At 41.9% G+C, this 17,252-nt stretch overlaps 1 protein-coding gene across 2 annotated transcripts in view; it reads left to right on the top strand.

Annotated features, from left to right (window-relative positions):
* The window catches only part of marchf8 (membrane-associated ring finger (C3HC4) 8), an 85,454-nt gene that overhangs the window by 17,565 nt on the left and 50,637 nt on the right, over nucleotides 1-17,252 (top strand). For both annotated transcript variants that reach the window (XM_080481834.1, XM_080481835.1), the window contains exon 2: nucleotides 3,941-4,144. In XM_080481834.1, the coding sequence (XP_080337960.1) occupies nucleotides 4,043-4,144 (102 nt within the window). In that variant the 5' untranslated portion in view covers nucleotides 3,941-4,042. The remainder of the gene's footprint in view (nucleotides 1-3,940; nucleotides 4,145-17,252) is intronic.

Raw genomic sequence — 17,252 nt, 5'->3', positions numbered from 1 at the left:
AACCGCTCCTTTGCACACGCGATGCCTTCTATTTTCTCTTAGTCTTTCTCGTTTCGGCTCAGGAAATGACACAAAGTGATTTGTAATTGATGCAGACATTTGCAACTGAAATCCAGCAGGAGCTTTAACGATATTTCCATCTGATGACTCCCTCGAGCTGTAACTTTGCTGCTGACCTACACTCATTTACTTTATGTCATTGTTCCTGCACACACACACATCTACACACACAATCTGACTCCAAGTGCTCTCGGCTCATCAGCGTGACCTGTATTCTTCAGCTCTAGTTCGTTGACTCACAGCATGGCCGTATAATGGCTGATAATACACATATGAAATTACCAAAAGCGTTTAAATGACTGAACTATTCATGCGTATAGGGCATATTATACACTTGATTTCAGAGATAATAAAGACTGACTGTTTTCAATTGGCGGAAGGAAGGACTGTGTGCGGAGAGTACGGCAGCTCATTTGGCCTCTAAATGAATAAAACAGGCCATTCTAGTTTTTTATTGATGATGATTTCCATTCTACAAATGGGAAGAGCTGTAAGCCAACACTGTACAATCGAAAAATAGACTTTTAGATGTGAAGTAGAGCTTCAACTTTGGGTTAAGGATCAATTGAAAGAGGTGAGTCATCCATGCTGCAGCATCTGAAAAGCTCCACCATGACGACCTCCACATATGGTAAAGGGCACGCCGTCTCCTGCAAGAGCTCGGCAAATTGTGCACTGGATCGTCAAATAAAAATGCTTTTTGTTCCCTCTGGGAGGCTGCTCTGCTTTGTTTTTATGTTTCACAGCACAGAAACATTTTTGGTGGTGTGTGATTCAGCAGTTCAAAACTAGAATCTTTGTCTCGAAAGTGCTTGTTTTCAGAGTTAAAATTTTTCCTCATTGTGGTATTGAATTTACCTTGTTTTGGCATAACTTTAATTTAAAAGGTAGGCACCTTCTTCCATCAGGTTGTGTACTGTAACAGGAAAAACCTTAGTTGTTTTTAAGCATGTATTGTGATGATGATGCTACAGACTGCTTTGATTATGAGACTGACAAAATGCTTCTTTTGTAAACAAAAAGTGCAAAAAGTTTGAATCTCCCTGTTTATATGGTCGGAATATCATCTGATTCAGTCATCAATCCCATAATGCTTTGCACAGCAATCTTGTGTTTTCTCTTTCATTGTCCAGCTGTGATTTCTCAAAATGCGGTGCAAATGGACGTCTTGCAACGGACATGTTACGGATATGTTTGACACGATTTTAATCAGACGAGTGTTTCAGCGGATTACTCAAGCATCATTTAACAATGTGTGTTTTTTTTTTTTTTTTAATGAAATTATGTTAAATTATTAAATTTAGCAATTGTTTCCTCTTCTATAAGAAAATAGTAGTTGTATATCGAGGTACACATCTGTTTCAAGTTCTTTTATATCTGTCTGCTAATATAAATCACTGGTCGACAACTCAATGGCGTTTACTAAGTAAATTTGAAGCAAATGGTAAATACCGATCTAAACTATACAACCCACAGTCTACTGGCATGAAGCTAGAACTGCCAGCTGTTGCACAATAAGCTGATATAACCACTGGTGGTGCCTGTGTGCGTGCATGCACGGGCTGATATTTGCGTAATCACCCCTCCATCTTAATGAATACTTATCAGAGATAGTCCGGTGCAGCGAGGAACTGAAGTGACAGCTCTGGCTGTGCTGGCCGGCCTCACAATCTGTGAACCTGCGTTGGATTCTGATTCCAAAGAACACGCCCACAACACCAGCCAACCCAAACCCAACATCGGCTATCCTCTCCGATTACTGCCATTCTACGCCCCCGTTTGTCTGCTTGCTTTTTGGTTTCTTATTATCTTAATGCTGTGGAGGTTACGGGGTTGTGCTTGGCAGACGTTTCTGCACACACACACACACACACACACACACACACACACACACACACACACACACACACACACACACACACACACACACACACACAGAGCTACAGCCCAGTAGTGCGAAGGAGCTAAAGCTTAATTGCTGTCAGTGGCAATACAGATGGCTGCATTAAGTGAAGTTAAAGCGACCCCATTTGTAAAACCTCTTGTGTAACTCTCCAGGTCGCCGTCGTACTGCTACTGCTGCTGCAGCTGCTTCACGTCTCTGTCCGTCTGAATCTGTCCAAGACTGACGGGGAATCACAGTCACACCTCTCTCGCTCTCTGCTGTGAAAATCACTCCTCTGACTCCAGGTTCCTGCACACCTCTGTGACTGTGTATTACACATGGCAGGGATAACCTCTCTGTTGTGGAAAATCACAGGATTCAGCCTTTTTGAGTCTCGAGAGAGATGAAAGTTTTTGTACTGTGGAGGGGAAGGCCTGAGGTAGAAAAGCGCAAGATCCTGTAAAATTTACAAAGCTTTCATTTTAATAAAACCTACAGAGACCTTTTGAATTTTCTCCTTGAAGTCTGGCTTCATTATTGACATTAGGGATGTTCCAGGCGACTAATTCTCTGTCAATGAAACCCCCCAAAAAATTGGATAAAGACTGTTTAAAAAGGAAAAATGCTCTGAAAACAGTCCAAAGTTTTCACAATTTAAAATGCTGTTGAAGCACGACACACTGCTTTTCATCCTGTCACATAGTATTCATTTGACATATTCCATTAACTTCCTGTAGTTTGTACCTTCAAGAAAGTTAAGTGGCAGCATATTGATTTTGATGACGGAGATGTGTTGTTTCGATATGGATGACAGTTCAGCAGTGCCTTGTACATTAATAAAACACGTAGAAACTAATAGTTTGTGCTGAGCGACTTAACGAGGGGGCAGATGTTTATTTGTCTTGTCATAGCCGCACGCATCCCTCGTGAACATACTTTTTGACATTTTGATTTCAGATTTAGACACTTTTGTTGTTATTCTTGGCGTCAACCTCAAAGCGAGACATGAAATGTCCAATGTCGTGTTTTCCTCTGTAGTTGACATTATGATGCAAATTAGGGAAAAAATGTTTTATATGACTTAAAATTGACTAAATAAACATACATTTGTTGGCTATACCATAAAGATCCATAAGTGAAAAAAGTTTTTTTGTCCAAATTCATGACCATGTGTAAGATTAGTAGTGGCTTCAACAGGCTACATCACGAGCCATTTTTAATTTGAAAACTATGTGACTAACTGTTTTAAGGGAGCTGTGGGCATCATCGCAACACTGTGAACTTTAAATTTGCTTAAATTTAGCAAATGCATTGCATAAAACTATCAAAAAGTGAGGTTTGTTTACTACTCCCCTATCAGTGTCTGTATGTGTGTATATATATATTTAGATATTTTTCCAGATGGAAAAGTGCCGGGAAATTAAGTTTTCAGACCCATTTTGTGCAGCAAAATAGCAAAGCTTGACTTTGAGAAAGTCAATATGACTCCCTGAAAGTCATGTGTGAAATTAAAACATAGTTATTGGTTCCCTTTGGTCTTCCTTCTCTTTTTAAAGCATTGCGTCATTCAAATGGATGCACTGGAGATGTGACGAGCCAAAAATGTGTGTGTTGCCTGAGGGCACCATCGTACCACGGAGGGATAGAATATGGATACCATTGCAAATTACTGACAACATATTCACATCCAAGAAGAGATCTTACGGTTTGGTTGACACACAAGCTTTCAGAATGTTTCTCGGCTTGTCTCTGCAGAGGTTGATGAGCCGCTCTCTGAAATTGAATTTAATCGATTTGATGTCCGAGCTGAAGAAGTGTGAAGCATCAGAAAGAGTCAATCTGATGATGAGCAGAGAAAATGAAAAATACACTTCAGTATTGAACTGTACCACTTCACCACTGTCACTTGTCTCTCTATTGTTTTTTGTTTTTTTTATTTAAGCTGAATTTTAGCTGTGTGTCAATAACATCCAATGTGGTTTGTGTCCTCTGCAGGGCGGTGCAGGGCGAGGAGTCGAGGTTAGGACCATCATGCCCTTTGCTCTGGCGGTGGGACAGGAAGTTTGTGTCTGAGTGTCGCCGTTCGGCTCTGCTGGGATGAACATGCCACTGCACCAGATCTCTGTCATCCCCCGCGATGTCACCTCGTCCCGGGTGTCGGGCAGTGGGAAGGCCAAGGACAAGGACAAGGACAAACAGGTAGGTGAAGAGTTAACGGATGAACTGGGTCACACGGCGAAGGAATGTAGAGTGGGTTCATCTTCAGTTTTCATTCTGCAGATGTGTCCCACAGAGTCATTTTGCAGATTTAATATTGCACATATAGTTTGTGACCCAGCGTTTTCAGAGGCGCTCGACACGTCGCTGAGAGTTGGAGGCCGTTTTATCAGTTGAGAGACGTTCTTTCAGCAGATAGCTGAATGTGACAGATTTGTAAGTTAATTTGACTGAACCATTTTTGGAATCGCCAGTCTTGTCCTCGAGGTGCAAATGAAGTAGTCACATGCTGTCCGATGCCTTGTAACCAAGCTGTGATGCCTTTGTAACCATGACAACACAAATCCTTTCAGGTAATGAACTATTATGTCTCTGCATCAATAACTTATATTCATTCTACTGCAAATCATCTGGAAAATCTTCCCAGCCAGGTTCTTATTTTACTAAAACAAACATTTTTATTCATATCTAAGTACTGTATGTACAGTACAGTATGTGTAATATTCCTTTCACCAGTAAAAACCTTTTCTTGGCCATTTTTGCTTTTATGCAATATAAGAAATACTCCCCTCAGTTTCATCTTGAGACTCATACAATGACAAAACAACTGCCACAGTAAGCTATAACACATCGTTCCCACTCATAAGTGAATATTAAAAAATAACTAACAAAATGTTTTTAAATTATTATCTAATGAGATCGTTGAATCAATTAGACATGGGATAATTTGAACGTTTATAAGAAGTAAGCGTAATTATTTTTCCATTTGTGTTTGATGACAATATGACCAAAATAATACATTTAATTTCTTATGTCTTAAAAATGACTCTACATGGAAACAAAATAAATCTCCATTTCTGTGAAAAGATCTGTGAAAATGTATTTTTCTACATAACTGCACTTATTAGTCCTGGGGCAGAATATGATGGTTTATTTGCAAGAAAGTAGACTGGATCTGACGTATTGATGCACTGGGTTCAGGCTTAAAAATCGGTATATAGTACCTTGTAGTAGTTTGGTGTTCATATCATAATATATGGTGTCAAAGAGAGAAGTATGAAGCAGGAGCTTTTTACCTTTTAATGCAAGATATGCCTATTTTTGTCCTGCACCATTTTAATTATTAACTTATCTTTAGTTTTAAGGTTATAGGAAGAAATGTGAAATTTCCAAATACAGCCAGTTGCCTAATAAAGAGTTGAAGAAAAGCGCTTTGTTAAATAGACTAAAATGCTGAAAATCCATTGAATGGAAATGTCAATGAAACATAGACGCGGCAAGCATGTTATTAATTTTAAATGACAAAATGCTGGATTGACTTCTGAGGAGCCGAAAATGAAGAACGTTGTCCCTGGTGTCCTGCCAGAGAACAATCAAAAGTTAATTTTTCATTGCCAGAGGTGCCAATCCCAGCGCAGCAACATAAATTCTTCATTTGCAACCTTTTTTTTTTTCTCTCTCAAAAACAAATTATTTCTGCGCCGCCTGTGGCTTGAGCTGAAGTTGTTCATCTAACGGGCTCAGTTCAAGTCCGAGCAGCTCTTTCATTTTGGCCCCGAACCTCCTCTGGGCGATCTGGTTTTGCAGTTTCATGTTGGCACCACACACAAAGTCGTTGGCTACTCGACTGACAAAATCAACCGGAACTACCAATACTTGTTTTTCTAATCTTTGGTGATTCCATGACTAATTCATTCCAGTCGATATAGTTAAAGTATTCAGAAAAAAAGACCAACTGAAAATACACAATTATTGTGAAAATAAAGAGCTTACCTATCGAGCTAATCCCACGACTGTTTATACAGGAGATGATCAGTGCCACGTCTGAAAACTCAACTTTATTGATCTTAACATTGAGCTATCATATTGAAGATTTCGTTTTTTTTTTTTTTTTTTAAACATTTTCTGGTGTCATCATGTGTGATTTACCAGCAACTAATACAAAAGAAAAACTGATGTATCGTGGCTCACTTCCGCCTCGCGTGCACCTTGTGAACTTCTCTGTTCCTCTTACCTTTGGCTGCGCTCCGGCGCCATCAAACACTGCAGTGAAGTGCTCTCAGAGTGCGGGGAGCTTTTTTTCGAGCACAGGAACAAAGCGAGGTGCTAAGACAATATGTGCGTGACCCGCTCTCTCGCCTTGCCCTCCTCGGCTCACAATAGAGCCTCAGCCGAGTGCAGCGACACAGGTGTTCTTAAGGGGCTTCTTCATGCTGCGTATGGCAACACGCTTCACGTGGTTTTGCAGGGAAAGTGATACAAAATGTAAACTGCACTGTGTATTTTTACTGGCGTGCACGCATGCGAGTGACGGCTCATTTGGTTTACCCATCTGTTTTTTGTTGTTTTTCTTTTACGAGGAAGCTAAAAATGTTTTATCATCGCACGCAAGTGAAAGTGCGTTGGAATTAATTGAAGCAACCATCAAAATACCTTGAAAGGTCAAGGTTTTTATCAACGCCAGTTATTTCCCATTAATGTGGCTTGTTTGGAACAAAGACCGTTGTTTAATTGCCCCCGACAAGAACCAATTAGACCAAAAAGTGGCATTGTTGTGCTTTTTATTTGTGTCCACGCTGCAGTCAATGAAATGAAACCAAAAAGTTTGAATACACTCCATAATGAAGCATTTGAGTGAAATTAACACAGGGCTAGATTTTCCTCTGCAGCACACACAAAGATCTGCTTTGTGTTTGTGGTTAGTTAAGAAACCTTTGGTCATACTTGAGTTAAACCACTTTGTAAAGAGGTGGAATCCTGGAGAAGTCACTTTGATTCCACTTTTTTGGGACATACCGGATTCAGGCCACGTTTACATGTACCCGGGCGTTTACATATAAACGCAGATACGAGTCACCACAAACGAGGATTCCCGAAAACTCCGGCTACAGCGGAGATCTGGGAAAATGTGTCTCCACATGTCGCCAGTTCACTGTTTTCTTTCTTTTGCCCACTTTGGAGAGATACTGACCACTGCAGACTGGCAACAGCCCAGAAGAGCAGCAGTCTTGGAGAAGCTCGTCAAGAAGTCCTCTCGTCATCATTATTGATCCTCGTTGGGATTATGCAACGCCAAGTGTGTCAAAACCGACCGTTTTGCTAAATTTGTCCGAGATTTTTATCTGCTGATCAACTTGACCACTTGTTTATTCTTCCACACATGGCAACTGGTTTACATAAGGGTGTAGCTACAGTCTGGACATTTCTCATTATTCATGTAAACACTACTTTGGAGAGGTACAGAAACACCTTCTTGTGATACCTGATAAATGATGTTCACGTTCCAAAGGAGAGTTGTTTTGTGCAAAATGTGCACTACACATGATGTCGCAATGGCCATGATAATGGTGGGGAACAAAAACAAGGATTCTCCTTTGAATGTTTGAGGGAGTTTATGGACACACTGCACCGTTAACAGGATTAAAGGTTTTAAACTCCTGAGAGCAGTTTTGGAAAGGTTACCTCAGTCTGTTGACCAATAAAAGTGAAACTGTAAGCTTTGTGATGTCTGTGGGGCGTTTGGTCTCCTCGCCGCCATGTTTGCCAACAGTGAAAAGGTCCAACCCTGCGTCTCTGCTCAGCATCGTCTTCTGCTTCCGTCTGTCTCCTGCTGGCTGAGCCTCCTTTTTCCTCCCTCTGGGGAATAAGTGGATAAACGGCAGCAATTCTCAGCCTCCGTCAGTCGATCCATCGGCCGAGTGGAGAAAGGGGATGACGAGGGTAGAAAAAGAAGAGCACAAAAAAAACAAAAAAAAACGGCTAGTGCTTACTTTGAATGCTGATCAACTTGAGGGTCTTGAAGGTGGGTGTGTGCGTGTGCGTGTGTGTGTGTGTGTGTGTGCGTGTGCGTGTGGTTTAGTCACAGAGCACAGGCCCATCTGGCCCTCTTAGACAACTAAACTGGTCTTTTACTGCCTCGAGGAAAAAAAAAGAAAAACAAAAAGCTGAATTTTCTGCTGTTTAGAATTCAGAGTTAGTCAGCTGCTCCTTTAGAGAGCAACACATCTTTAACTGTTGCTGGCCCCCGTTTGGCCTCGCTGCTCCAGCTCCACTCAAGTTCATTTGTCATCTTAGAAACCCTCTTTGGGTCCGTGCTCGTGGGCACTTTGTGCACCGTGGTCCTTGTGTTTGGGTAGATATATTAAGGTTTGAAAATATTTCGAAAAGAGCATCAAATGACTCTTAAGTATTTTTTATTTTTTTTGACATATATCTTGTGGAGGAAAGGAAAACTTCCTTGACAGTTCTCTGCCGTTGTAAATAATGCGGTCAGATTTATTTGTGTCTGCAGGTTTTGATAAGGCGTGCAGAGAATGGATTATGCATGAATTGACAATAAAGTGAGCTCCTGCTCCTGTTGGCAGGTCCGGGAGAGAAAAAAAACCCCCAAAACAACAGACTGACTTTGAGATTTATGAGAGCTGTGGGAAAGGTTTTCAGAGTTGTCGGTGTGTGCTGATTGTCAAACCTCTGTAGCTCCATCCTCGATGCCACTTGCTGGCATATCTACTGTAAATATAGTAATTTACATGAGCAGCATGTGATCGCGTCCACAGAGAAGAAGAACTCCGTTGCAGCTTTCATTTTCACAGCAACACGTAGATTCACACAAACATACAAGACCTCACTAACACCGCCGCTCATATTTAGCATAGACTCTGCGACTGTGCCAACGCTCAACAACCGACACTCAATACCTGCGACTATTGAGGCTGCATTTATTTTTCATGAAAGCAGAGAGTCCTGCAGGCTTTGTCCTTCAAGAAGTGTGTGTCGGAGTCAAGGACAGCAACGACTTTTTCTCCTCTGATGTTTGGTGGTTTGATAAGCGCAGCAACCCGCAGAGCTCCTGGGCACCGACCGAGCGCTGCAAAGCTTTTGTAGAGCGTGAGATCAAACACTGGCCGGCACGGCGAAAAAAAAAACTTTTAACACAGCCCCTAGGCCAGACAGGGACTATTTAATGCGTCTGTCTTTGCTGACTTAATGAACCACTTCTGTTATGGTGACATAACCTGTTTTTGCTCCTCCAGCTGGATACTGTATGTCCACCACGTTTGCAGGAGTGCTGCTCAGAGACAGGAGGCAGAAAGCCGTGCTTTATTTATGAACATTGTCCAAAGAAATTCTTCAATGGAAAACTACAAATGTGGATGAAAAGTAGTTTTGAAATATGTTGCTCGCTCCTGAGGCGGAGAGACATTTCCCAAACATTTGGTGGATCAAACTGTCGGCATCATGCCCCTCCGGATTTCTCTGCCCACAGGCTTGGAAATGGAAATACCAGGATAACAATTATCCAGAGAGCCTTGGGGTGGAGGAAACTAGGGGTAACATGCTGAATTACAAGGGGAAAAGGAGTGTCTGCTTGTGTGACTGGAGTGAATCAGCTGCATCTTTTTGTCAGAGGATTCAGCCCATCAATTATGCACTAGTTCAAGCTACTGTTAAAAATATATACTTTCTGTTAATAACTACGACTAAGTGATCTCTCTCTAGACGGTACACTGGTGTATAAACTGTCTCCTTTTGACGCAGTGTCTATGACTACACTGTTAACCCAGGTTATATATATTCAGGTTACGTAAAAGCAGACATTTATGTGGACAATTTCCCTCCTATATTCCTCTTTTGTCTCTTACCTACACACACACGTGTGCATACATGTACGACGCACACACAGCTTTGCACTCGTTCCAGTGTGGATGTTCCGAGGCCAAAACAGGTGCTCAGCCTGTATGTGAAGCAGAATCTGCAGAGAGAAGATAACACGTAGGCTTAATGGGGTTCTCTGTATTCTGGCAGCACTTTTCATAAAGGTTTGAATGTTGTGTGTCAGCAAACTAACCTACTTTGCATAGAACAGAAAATGATTTAATGAAATGTAGAAACTCCGCACACATCCTGCCTTAAGCTTTGATTATGAAAAATGGAGACTGAGAAAAGTTATGGCAATGCTTTAGATCATCGTTCCGTGGGAAATTAGTAGTTAATTGAACTTCATTTATCGGAATGCTTTGTCAGCAAACAATTTAATGATAATAATGTGGTTAGTTATTAGAAATGCTGTTTGATTCAGCCACAACACATAATAATAACCTAATCTAACAGTGCTTACAATCAAAGCTCTGTATTGAATTTTGAGGGATTTAAAGCATCAGATAAGTTGTCATAAACTTTTGGTTGATTAGAGTTGTCTGATCATTGTACTGAGTATATTAATGAAAAGGAAAGTTCTGGTAATGCATTAAACGATGCCATAATTGTTGAATTATAAATGTACGTGTGTGGGATTATTCGTTTGAAGAAAAACAAAATAATATCCGGACAATCGACAGAATTTGAGGACATTTACATCATGTCAGCATTGTTAATCGTATTTAGGAGTGGTGCTGCAGAAACACTATCAAGCGAACAATTCGCCCCAGTCTTGCAATACCAGTTTGTACCACAAGATGGTGTAGTGAGCCAGTATAGCGACCAGCCTAAGGTCACGTGTTGCAAACGCCCAAACTGTGAGCAGACAAGAAGCTGAATAGACGAGAAGTTATATTGATTCAACAAACTACAGTGACCTTACTTAAATCTGACATAAAGCCCGTTTTTATTTTATGTTGCCAGATACAATCCCGGACACTACAAATAGGTGATGAGAGATAGGTGAAGTAGGGTGGTGCAAATAATGATTTGTAGAAATAACGGTAACAAAACAAAAAAACTTTGTTAAAGATCAATTTATGATCTAATATGCTGTTATTAGAAAATTAACTTCCGCTCTTTGTTTGCTTGTTTTATGTGCTGGTTCTTAAATGGGTGCCACTGTTTTAAATGATCAGATTCAAGAATCCAAAGATACAAAAGTTGATTAAATGAGCTTACTTCAAGACCGACTTGCAGGTTTTCCTACCCGACATCGACTTCTCTGTGAAACTGCTAGTTTTGCGAGTTTCTTTCCCCTCCCTTGCTTCTTTTCTCTCCCCCTCGCTCTCCTTTGCGCTGCCTCGCTCTCCCCCATAGGGGGATGTGGTCGGGATGCAGGTACACACACGAACGTCCCGGCAGCTGGTGTTGTTAGTTGGTCCGTCTGTGCAGAACTCTCGCGAGTCTCCCAGAGGCCCCGGCTGCGCTGAGCCACTTGAGGATGGAGTGCTAAAAAACATAATTAAATGTGGAAGAGCTGACATGACAGGCGGGCCTTTGAGGGCCTTGACTGCTGCGAGGAAGGACTTTACTTCACCTTGTTCAGGATTTCATTTCATTAGCCCGGGTGATTGCTCTATGGGTTATTTTTCTTCATTCTTGTAGTGGGGACAATCCGCACTATCTTAAGTTTTATATATGTGATTACTGGTGACCCGTAGCTGCAGAAAATAGAGTTAGAGGCACGGCGGGGAATAATTACAGTCCCCTTAGCTACTCTTTGTGCTCGTACTTGTGTCATAATGTGTACTGCTGCACAGTGGAAGGAGTTTACTTTGTCCCCAGAGTGGAGAACTTCTCAGTGAGACTTTCAGCTTCAGTGTCAGAGGAGAGGCTTTCGGGAGAAAGAGACTCATTCGAGAAAGACTTTATTTTCTAATTATCCCCTGCCACGTTGCCTTCCACCACCTCCACTCGCCTACATGCACATACATCCAGTACAAACACTGTATAAACTGTCACAGCTCAAAAATTAACACTTCGCTGTGAAGAAAAATAAGACTCAGCAAGTAAATATGCCTATACGTTAAGCTGCTCTCAGATGTACTGTTTGGGAAAGCACACATTCAAAAGATAATCTCATGATTTACATATTATGTGGGCGGTTGTATAACTTAATCCGACAAATGCATACAGCCATTAACCTACTAACCCACAGAAATTTGTTCAGCCCGTCAAACACAGCAGGAACGGTGCTAAGCTAAAAAAAAAAACCCTCAGGTGTGAATTAGCTAGTTCACCAGAATGAAATGAAGGGAGCCAATTTCATTTCTGCACTGTTACCAGGGTGCAATCCTCAGATTGTGGATAAAGCAGTGAGTCTGCTTGCAGTGCGAAGAAACGAGTGAAGAGCCAGCAGGTGACCACCGAGCATGACGCATGAATAAAAATGTAGATAAAGTTAAATCCATGTGGAGGAAGACATGAAATCACCACACGAAACCTCCAAAGCTGCCGGTGCTGCTCCTCTCTGAAACTCTGCCGCTTCTGTTTCTGTCCCATTTGGAGCATTCTGTGGCGCCTCTGTTCACCGGAAGGTGCCTCTGCGGGATGTCTGAGGACGCCATTTAATTGCCTGTGACATGCTGACTCGACTCTTGTGAGGCTCTTGGCCCCAAACGCTCAGCCAGATCAACGAGCAAAGATTTCTCATCTCTCTCTCTCTCTCTCTCTCTCTCTCTCCCTCCAAAAACCTGAAGTCATCTTCTTTTTGAAGAGGTTTTCCCCGCTGTTGCTCTCGACAGACTCTGATACAAAATGATGTACGCCGTTCATACGGGGCCGTGTAACCCCAGGTGCATGACGAACGTCTGACAGGCCTCGCAGCTCCGTCACACTCCATTGTGGTGACCAGTATGTAGTGTGCACACGCACATGATGAGTCTCTTGTGCATGAAGTGGAAGAAGTAGTGGGCCATCAGGCGATCATTTGTCCCAGTAAGATATGATAATGAGATTCCCAGTTGTTGGACATTTGAAGAGATACTTTCTTTTTTGTTTTCTTTCTTTCACGGGCCACAGACAGCCTCTTTGGCTGCATTTCTGTTCTGGCCGATTCCTGACTCACTTCAATGTCTGGATCAGTCTTCAGGTTCTCTCTTTCTTTCTGCGTACTCCATCATCCTCTCATGGCGTTATCTGGGGGAAGATTAGTGCCGTTAATCTCTGCCTATAGACTCAGTGCTGTGACCACGCTGTGAACTCCTTCTTGTTGCTGTCTTTCTGATGAAGCATATGCCCGGCAGCTGTAAACGTGGCTGCAATTCCCCACTTGTGTGAAAAACATGCCAACCGCTCGCACTTCTGAATAATATAATGTTGTGATATTATTGATTGGAGAGTCACTAACCCTGCTGGCAACATGTGTCTCTTTGATTAGTAAAAATGTTCTTTTAATTATAAGCTTTACAAAACCTTTTAGGACCTTTGATTATTATGGCATATACAGTGAGTGTGTTTATTGTTTCTTTTCTGTTGTTGGTAATTGTTTTTTTGGGTTTTCTTTCAAGTCTTGTTTATTGCTTGTTAAGTGTCATGACTACATCATCATCATCTGCTTGTTGTTAGGCGGCATTAAGCTTCCTGACTGGCAATTATACAGCTTTAATGTAATGAAGTGTTACTGTGCATGTCGCACCTCCATTAAAACAAAGCTAGAAAGACAGATACTGTTTTGTCTGTGTTGAAATACTGATTCAACGTTTCCCTTGACTTAAGATGCAGTATGTGTTACTACTTGTGTATTAGATGACAGAATTTCGACATTTGGTTTTTTAGTTCGTGATATTCAGGACTTCCGTCCTATGTTATATACCATGTTATTTGTCTTGCTATAGGATGGAATTGCAGAGCTGGTTCCTTTGTTATTTTAAGTACTCACACCTCCAGATGAACACTGACGTCAAAAGAATTATATAATGACTGTTTGTTTTTAATAACTTGTTTTTTAAGTATTAATACAAAGTAGACGGTTCTTAAAGCATTACGTTTCAAAGCTTACTAAAGAGCATACTTATTTGTGCTTCCTCCACTTTGAGCTGATTTATTTATTTTTTAAACCATGTGTTGAGTGTGTTGCTGGTGTGATAATGCACCATTGACAGTGTTATGTGGTTGTTCAGCCTGGATAGTTAAGACACTTTGAGCAGACAAGATTATGGTCAAGAGACGTTCTGGTCTCCTACGTTCTGGTGCTATTATCCCTTCAGTTTTTCATTTGAGTTAGTTTTATAGAAATAAAGTAGCACTGTCAATTTAACATGTAAAAGAAAAACAAACTAAGTCACACTTACTATTTCCACATGCACAGACCTGCATCACTCCTAAATTTACCCGAACCTAATTTTAGGAGCATTACAAGGGAAAAATACAGTATGAAACATTAAACCTGATCAAAAGAGGCTGATCTGGCAAGAAACCACAAAAGAGACCATTCAGGTTGAAGTCTGTCTGGATGTTGAGAATAAAAATGCTTCGGTGGTCAGAATGTCAGGTCAAAGCCTGCATGAGGTGGTTGATGATGGATATTTAACGGTCATTTATGAGCAAGATGAATTGAGCTTAGTTGCTTCAACTGGCTCAGTCCTGTGGTATCGGTTTTCAGTGTCATTTGCCAGAAGAGAATAGAGGTATTTTGTTAGTATTAATTTGTGACAAAAAACTTTTAAAATGGGACTCTTAAGTATTAAACATGGGTTTCATACATGAGTCTTCAGTGGCAAAAACTACTGTGTGCTCCCAAAAGAGACTTTACAGTCGAGTAAACATTCATTTTCAAGACAATTACAAGGACTTCTCTCAGGATGGAACGAAACCGGACCAATTTACTGAGGCTGTTTATCCCATAGACCAAATAATGGAGACTATAATTGGCACGTCCAGAGTCACTCTGAGAGACTGGAATAAGAGCTGATCTGGATACATGTTAAATAAAGAAATCAGCTGTACTGTAGTTAACCCAGAATGATTCCAGTTCTTGTCCTAAACCACCACATTGCTGCACGACTCTGCCACGCAGGCGTCACAGAGGTTCACGTTTTCAAAAGCTGCAGTGCAGATCAAATGTATGAGCTGCTTCAAAATGGAAAAGAAAGCACTCCAGACATCACTCGCAATATTTGCTCGGCCCTAAATACTGGTTATGAAAATAACACAAGTGGTTATGGGATTGCTTTTGTCACAGTGTTAAAGAGCTGCTTTAAGTGCCTTTTTTCATAATTGGAGGAAAGAAGCAAAGAATGCGTCTAGTTTTTCTGGATCAATGAGGCAAATCACAGATGTTTTGTTTTTCCTACCTGGCGAAGCTAACAAACAGTTCAGCGAGCAGTAAAGACGTCTGCCATGTCCTGCTCTTTGAGTTTGTGGTTTTAGATTAGTGATATTACGCAGTTTCAGAAAATAAAAAGATCAAAGCGCGAGAGGCGCTTCAGTCAATTTTCCAAGCAGAACTTCAATAAAGCCGAATTGCTTTTCTCCCTTTTAAGTGTGCCGCAGCCGCCGACGTCGGATATTCTACAGAATAACCGACATGCAACCGCCAGATTGTAGCAACAGATCAGGGACATTTGTCGCTGTTATTGGCTGCGTGTACTTTGCATGTAAAGCATCCATAATTCAAAAATGTTAATCAATTATGAAAAATGTCTCTTCCTTTTAAATGATCATCCTCGGGGATAATTGCTGCCCACATGCTTCATCTGTTGACGATGAAATTTCATAACCCCGTGAGAGTGCTTATGCAACATTGTCATAACGGATCTTCCAAGGAGCCAAATCAGCTTCAGAAATGCATCTGTCATTCACATTATGAGCAGATCACTAGAAATCCATCAGCTTTCTGTGTGATGCTTCACAATTTGATTTGTTGCTACTCGATGGGAGGATTTGATCCTGTTATCCAAAAAAATTAAAGATGACAATCAGCGGACATTTTCTACAAGGAGACAAGACTGTTTGGAAATTGTAAAAAAAAAACAACCTCAAAGCAAAGAAAAGACATTTTGAAATATTGCAGTCCATCATCAACGTTCATGAATGCACAGAGTGTGGCTGTTTAAGTAGACAGTGCCTGCTCGCTAGACTAAACGGTCTTCATGTGAATTAGATTTAGCTTAAAACAAATGTTCCCCTTGGCCTGTGAAGAGGACACTCCGTTTCCCGCAGCCATGCGCCACTAGACAAGTTGACAACGGCGGTATCCAGATAAAGATAATGGGCAGCAAGAGACACAAGGACATGTAACACGGGTCATGAGTTGCTCTTGAACCCATGAAATTGTTTGCACGGCGCTCATCTTCTCCCTGCTTAGCCCGGCGGACGCCGCAGCTGCGTGAATACAACAGCTCCGGGTCTTCTGACGAGGCACTGCGGAGTGCAGAGGACTGCGGCCCGGCATTGACATTCACCTCCACCGACCAGGAGGGGGAACGAGGCGCAGGGAGAGTGTGCGCGGAGAAGAGGAGTCATGTGAGAGAACAAAGAGATAAGGTGGAAAGAGAGCACAATTAGAGTATGTTGTTAACGGCGTGAAGGAGAGCCTGTGTGAATGAGAGAAGGGGAGCCTGTTGTTGCCGTAGAAACAGAGCAGAGACTGAGTGCTGTTGGTAAGACTGAAGCGGCAGAGGCAGACTGTGGAGAAATAGTTTGCCGTTCATCATAGACGTGCCTCGGCTCGGCTTCTGTCAGAAGCTCTGTGTGCCAGCAGGGCTGTGGGTTCCCGCTTTGCTCCGTCAATGAGTACCGTATTCTGGTAGTGGGTCCTCTGAGGCGCGATACACTCCACCCTCCAAGCCAATGCTTCATATTGCACATCTCTTTCTTTCACAAACAAACAAACAAAAAAAAAACCTACGTAAATCTGTAGAAAATGGCCTCTCTGTGAAATTCCAGGTGAAGCTTGTAAGAGCAGGAGCTGCGGATACTTGCTGTCAGCCCATTGTGGTTTTGATGGATGTGTTGATTTGAACTCACGGCTCTCTCTGAGCAGGCCTAAGGAGGCTGGTGGCTGCTCAAATATCGTTCCCTCTCAGGTCACGCTGCCAGGGGTGACGGCAATCAGGTCGGGCCTTGCAAGTGCTTGTATGCATGGACAAACTTTCCTTTACCCTCCTCGTCCAATCTTTCTCAGTCCCGTGGCCTCCCTTGGGCTTGGTAATAGATTATGCGGCTGCTATATGAGAAACATGAAAATCTCAGGCTCCTGAGACAAGATAAACACTGGGCAAAGCAGAGAAGAGTGAGTTTGTCGTCACGATGGAAACCACCTCCCAACGACTCTGCACTGCTGTCTGTTGGTCCAGAGGCCGGGCCAGAGCAGTGCTGTTCACAGTTATAACACTTCTCATCAGGTGATGTCTTGATTTTGCTGAGGTGTGTATCTCAATAAAAGTGT

The sequence above is a fragment of the Lipophrys pholis genome, assembly GCF_963383615.2.
Source record: "Lipophrys pholis genome assembly, chromosome: 15".
In the NCBI taxonomy this organism is placed as follows: Eukaryota; Metazoa; Chordata; class Actinopteri; order Blenniiformes; family Blenniidae; genus Lipophrys; species Lipophrys pholis.
The sequence above is the reverse complement of the archived record's forward strand: the minus strand, read 5'-3'. Positions and strand labels throughout refer to the sequence as shown.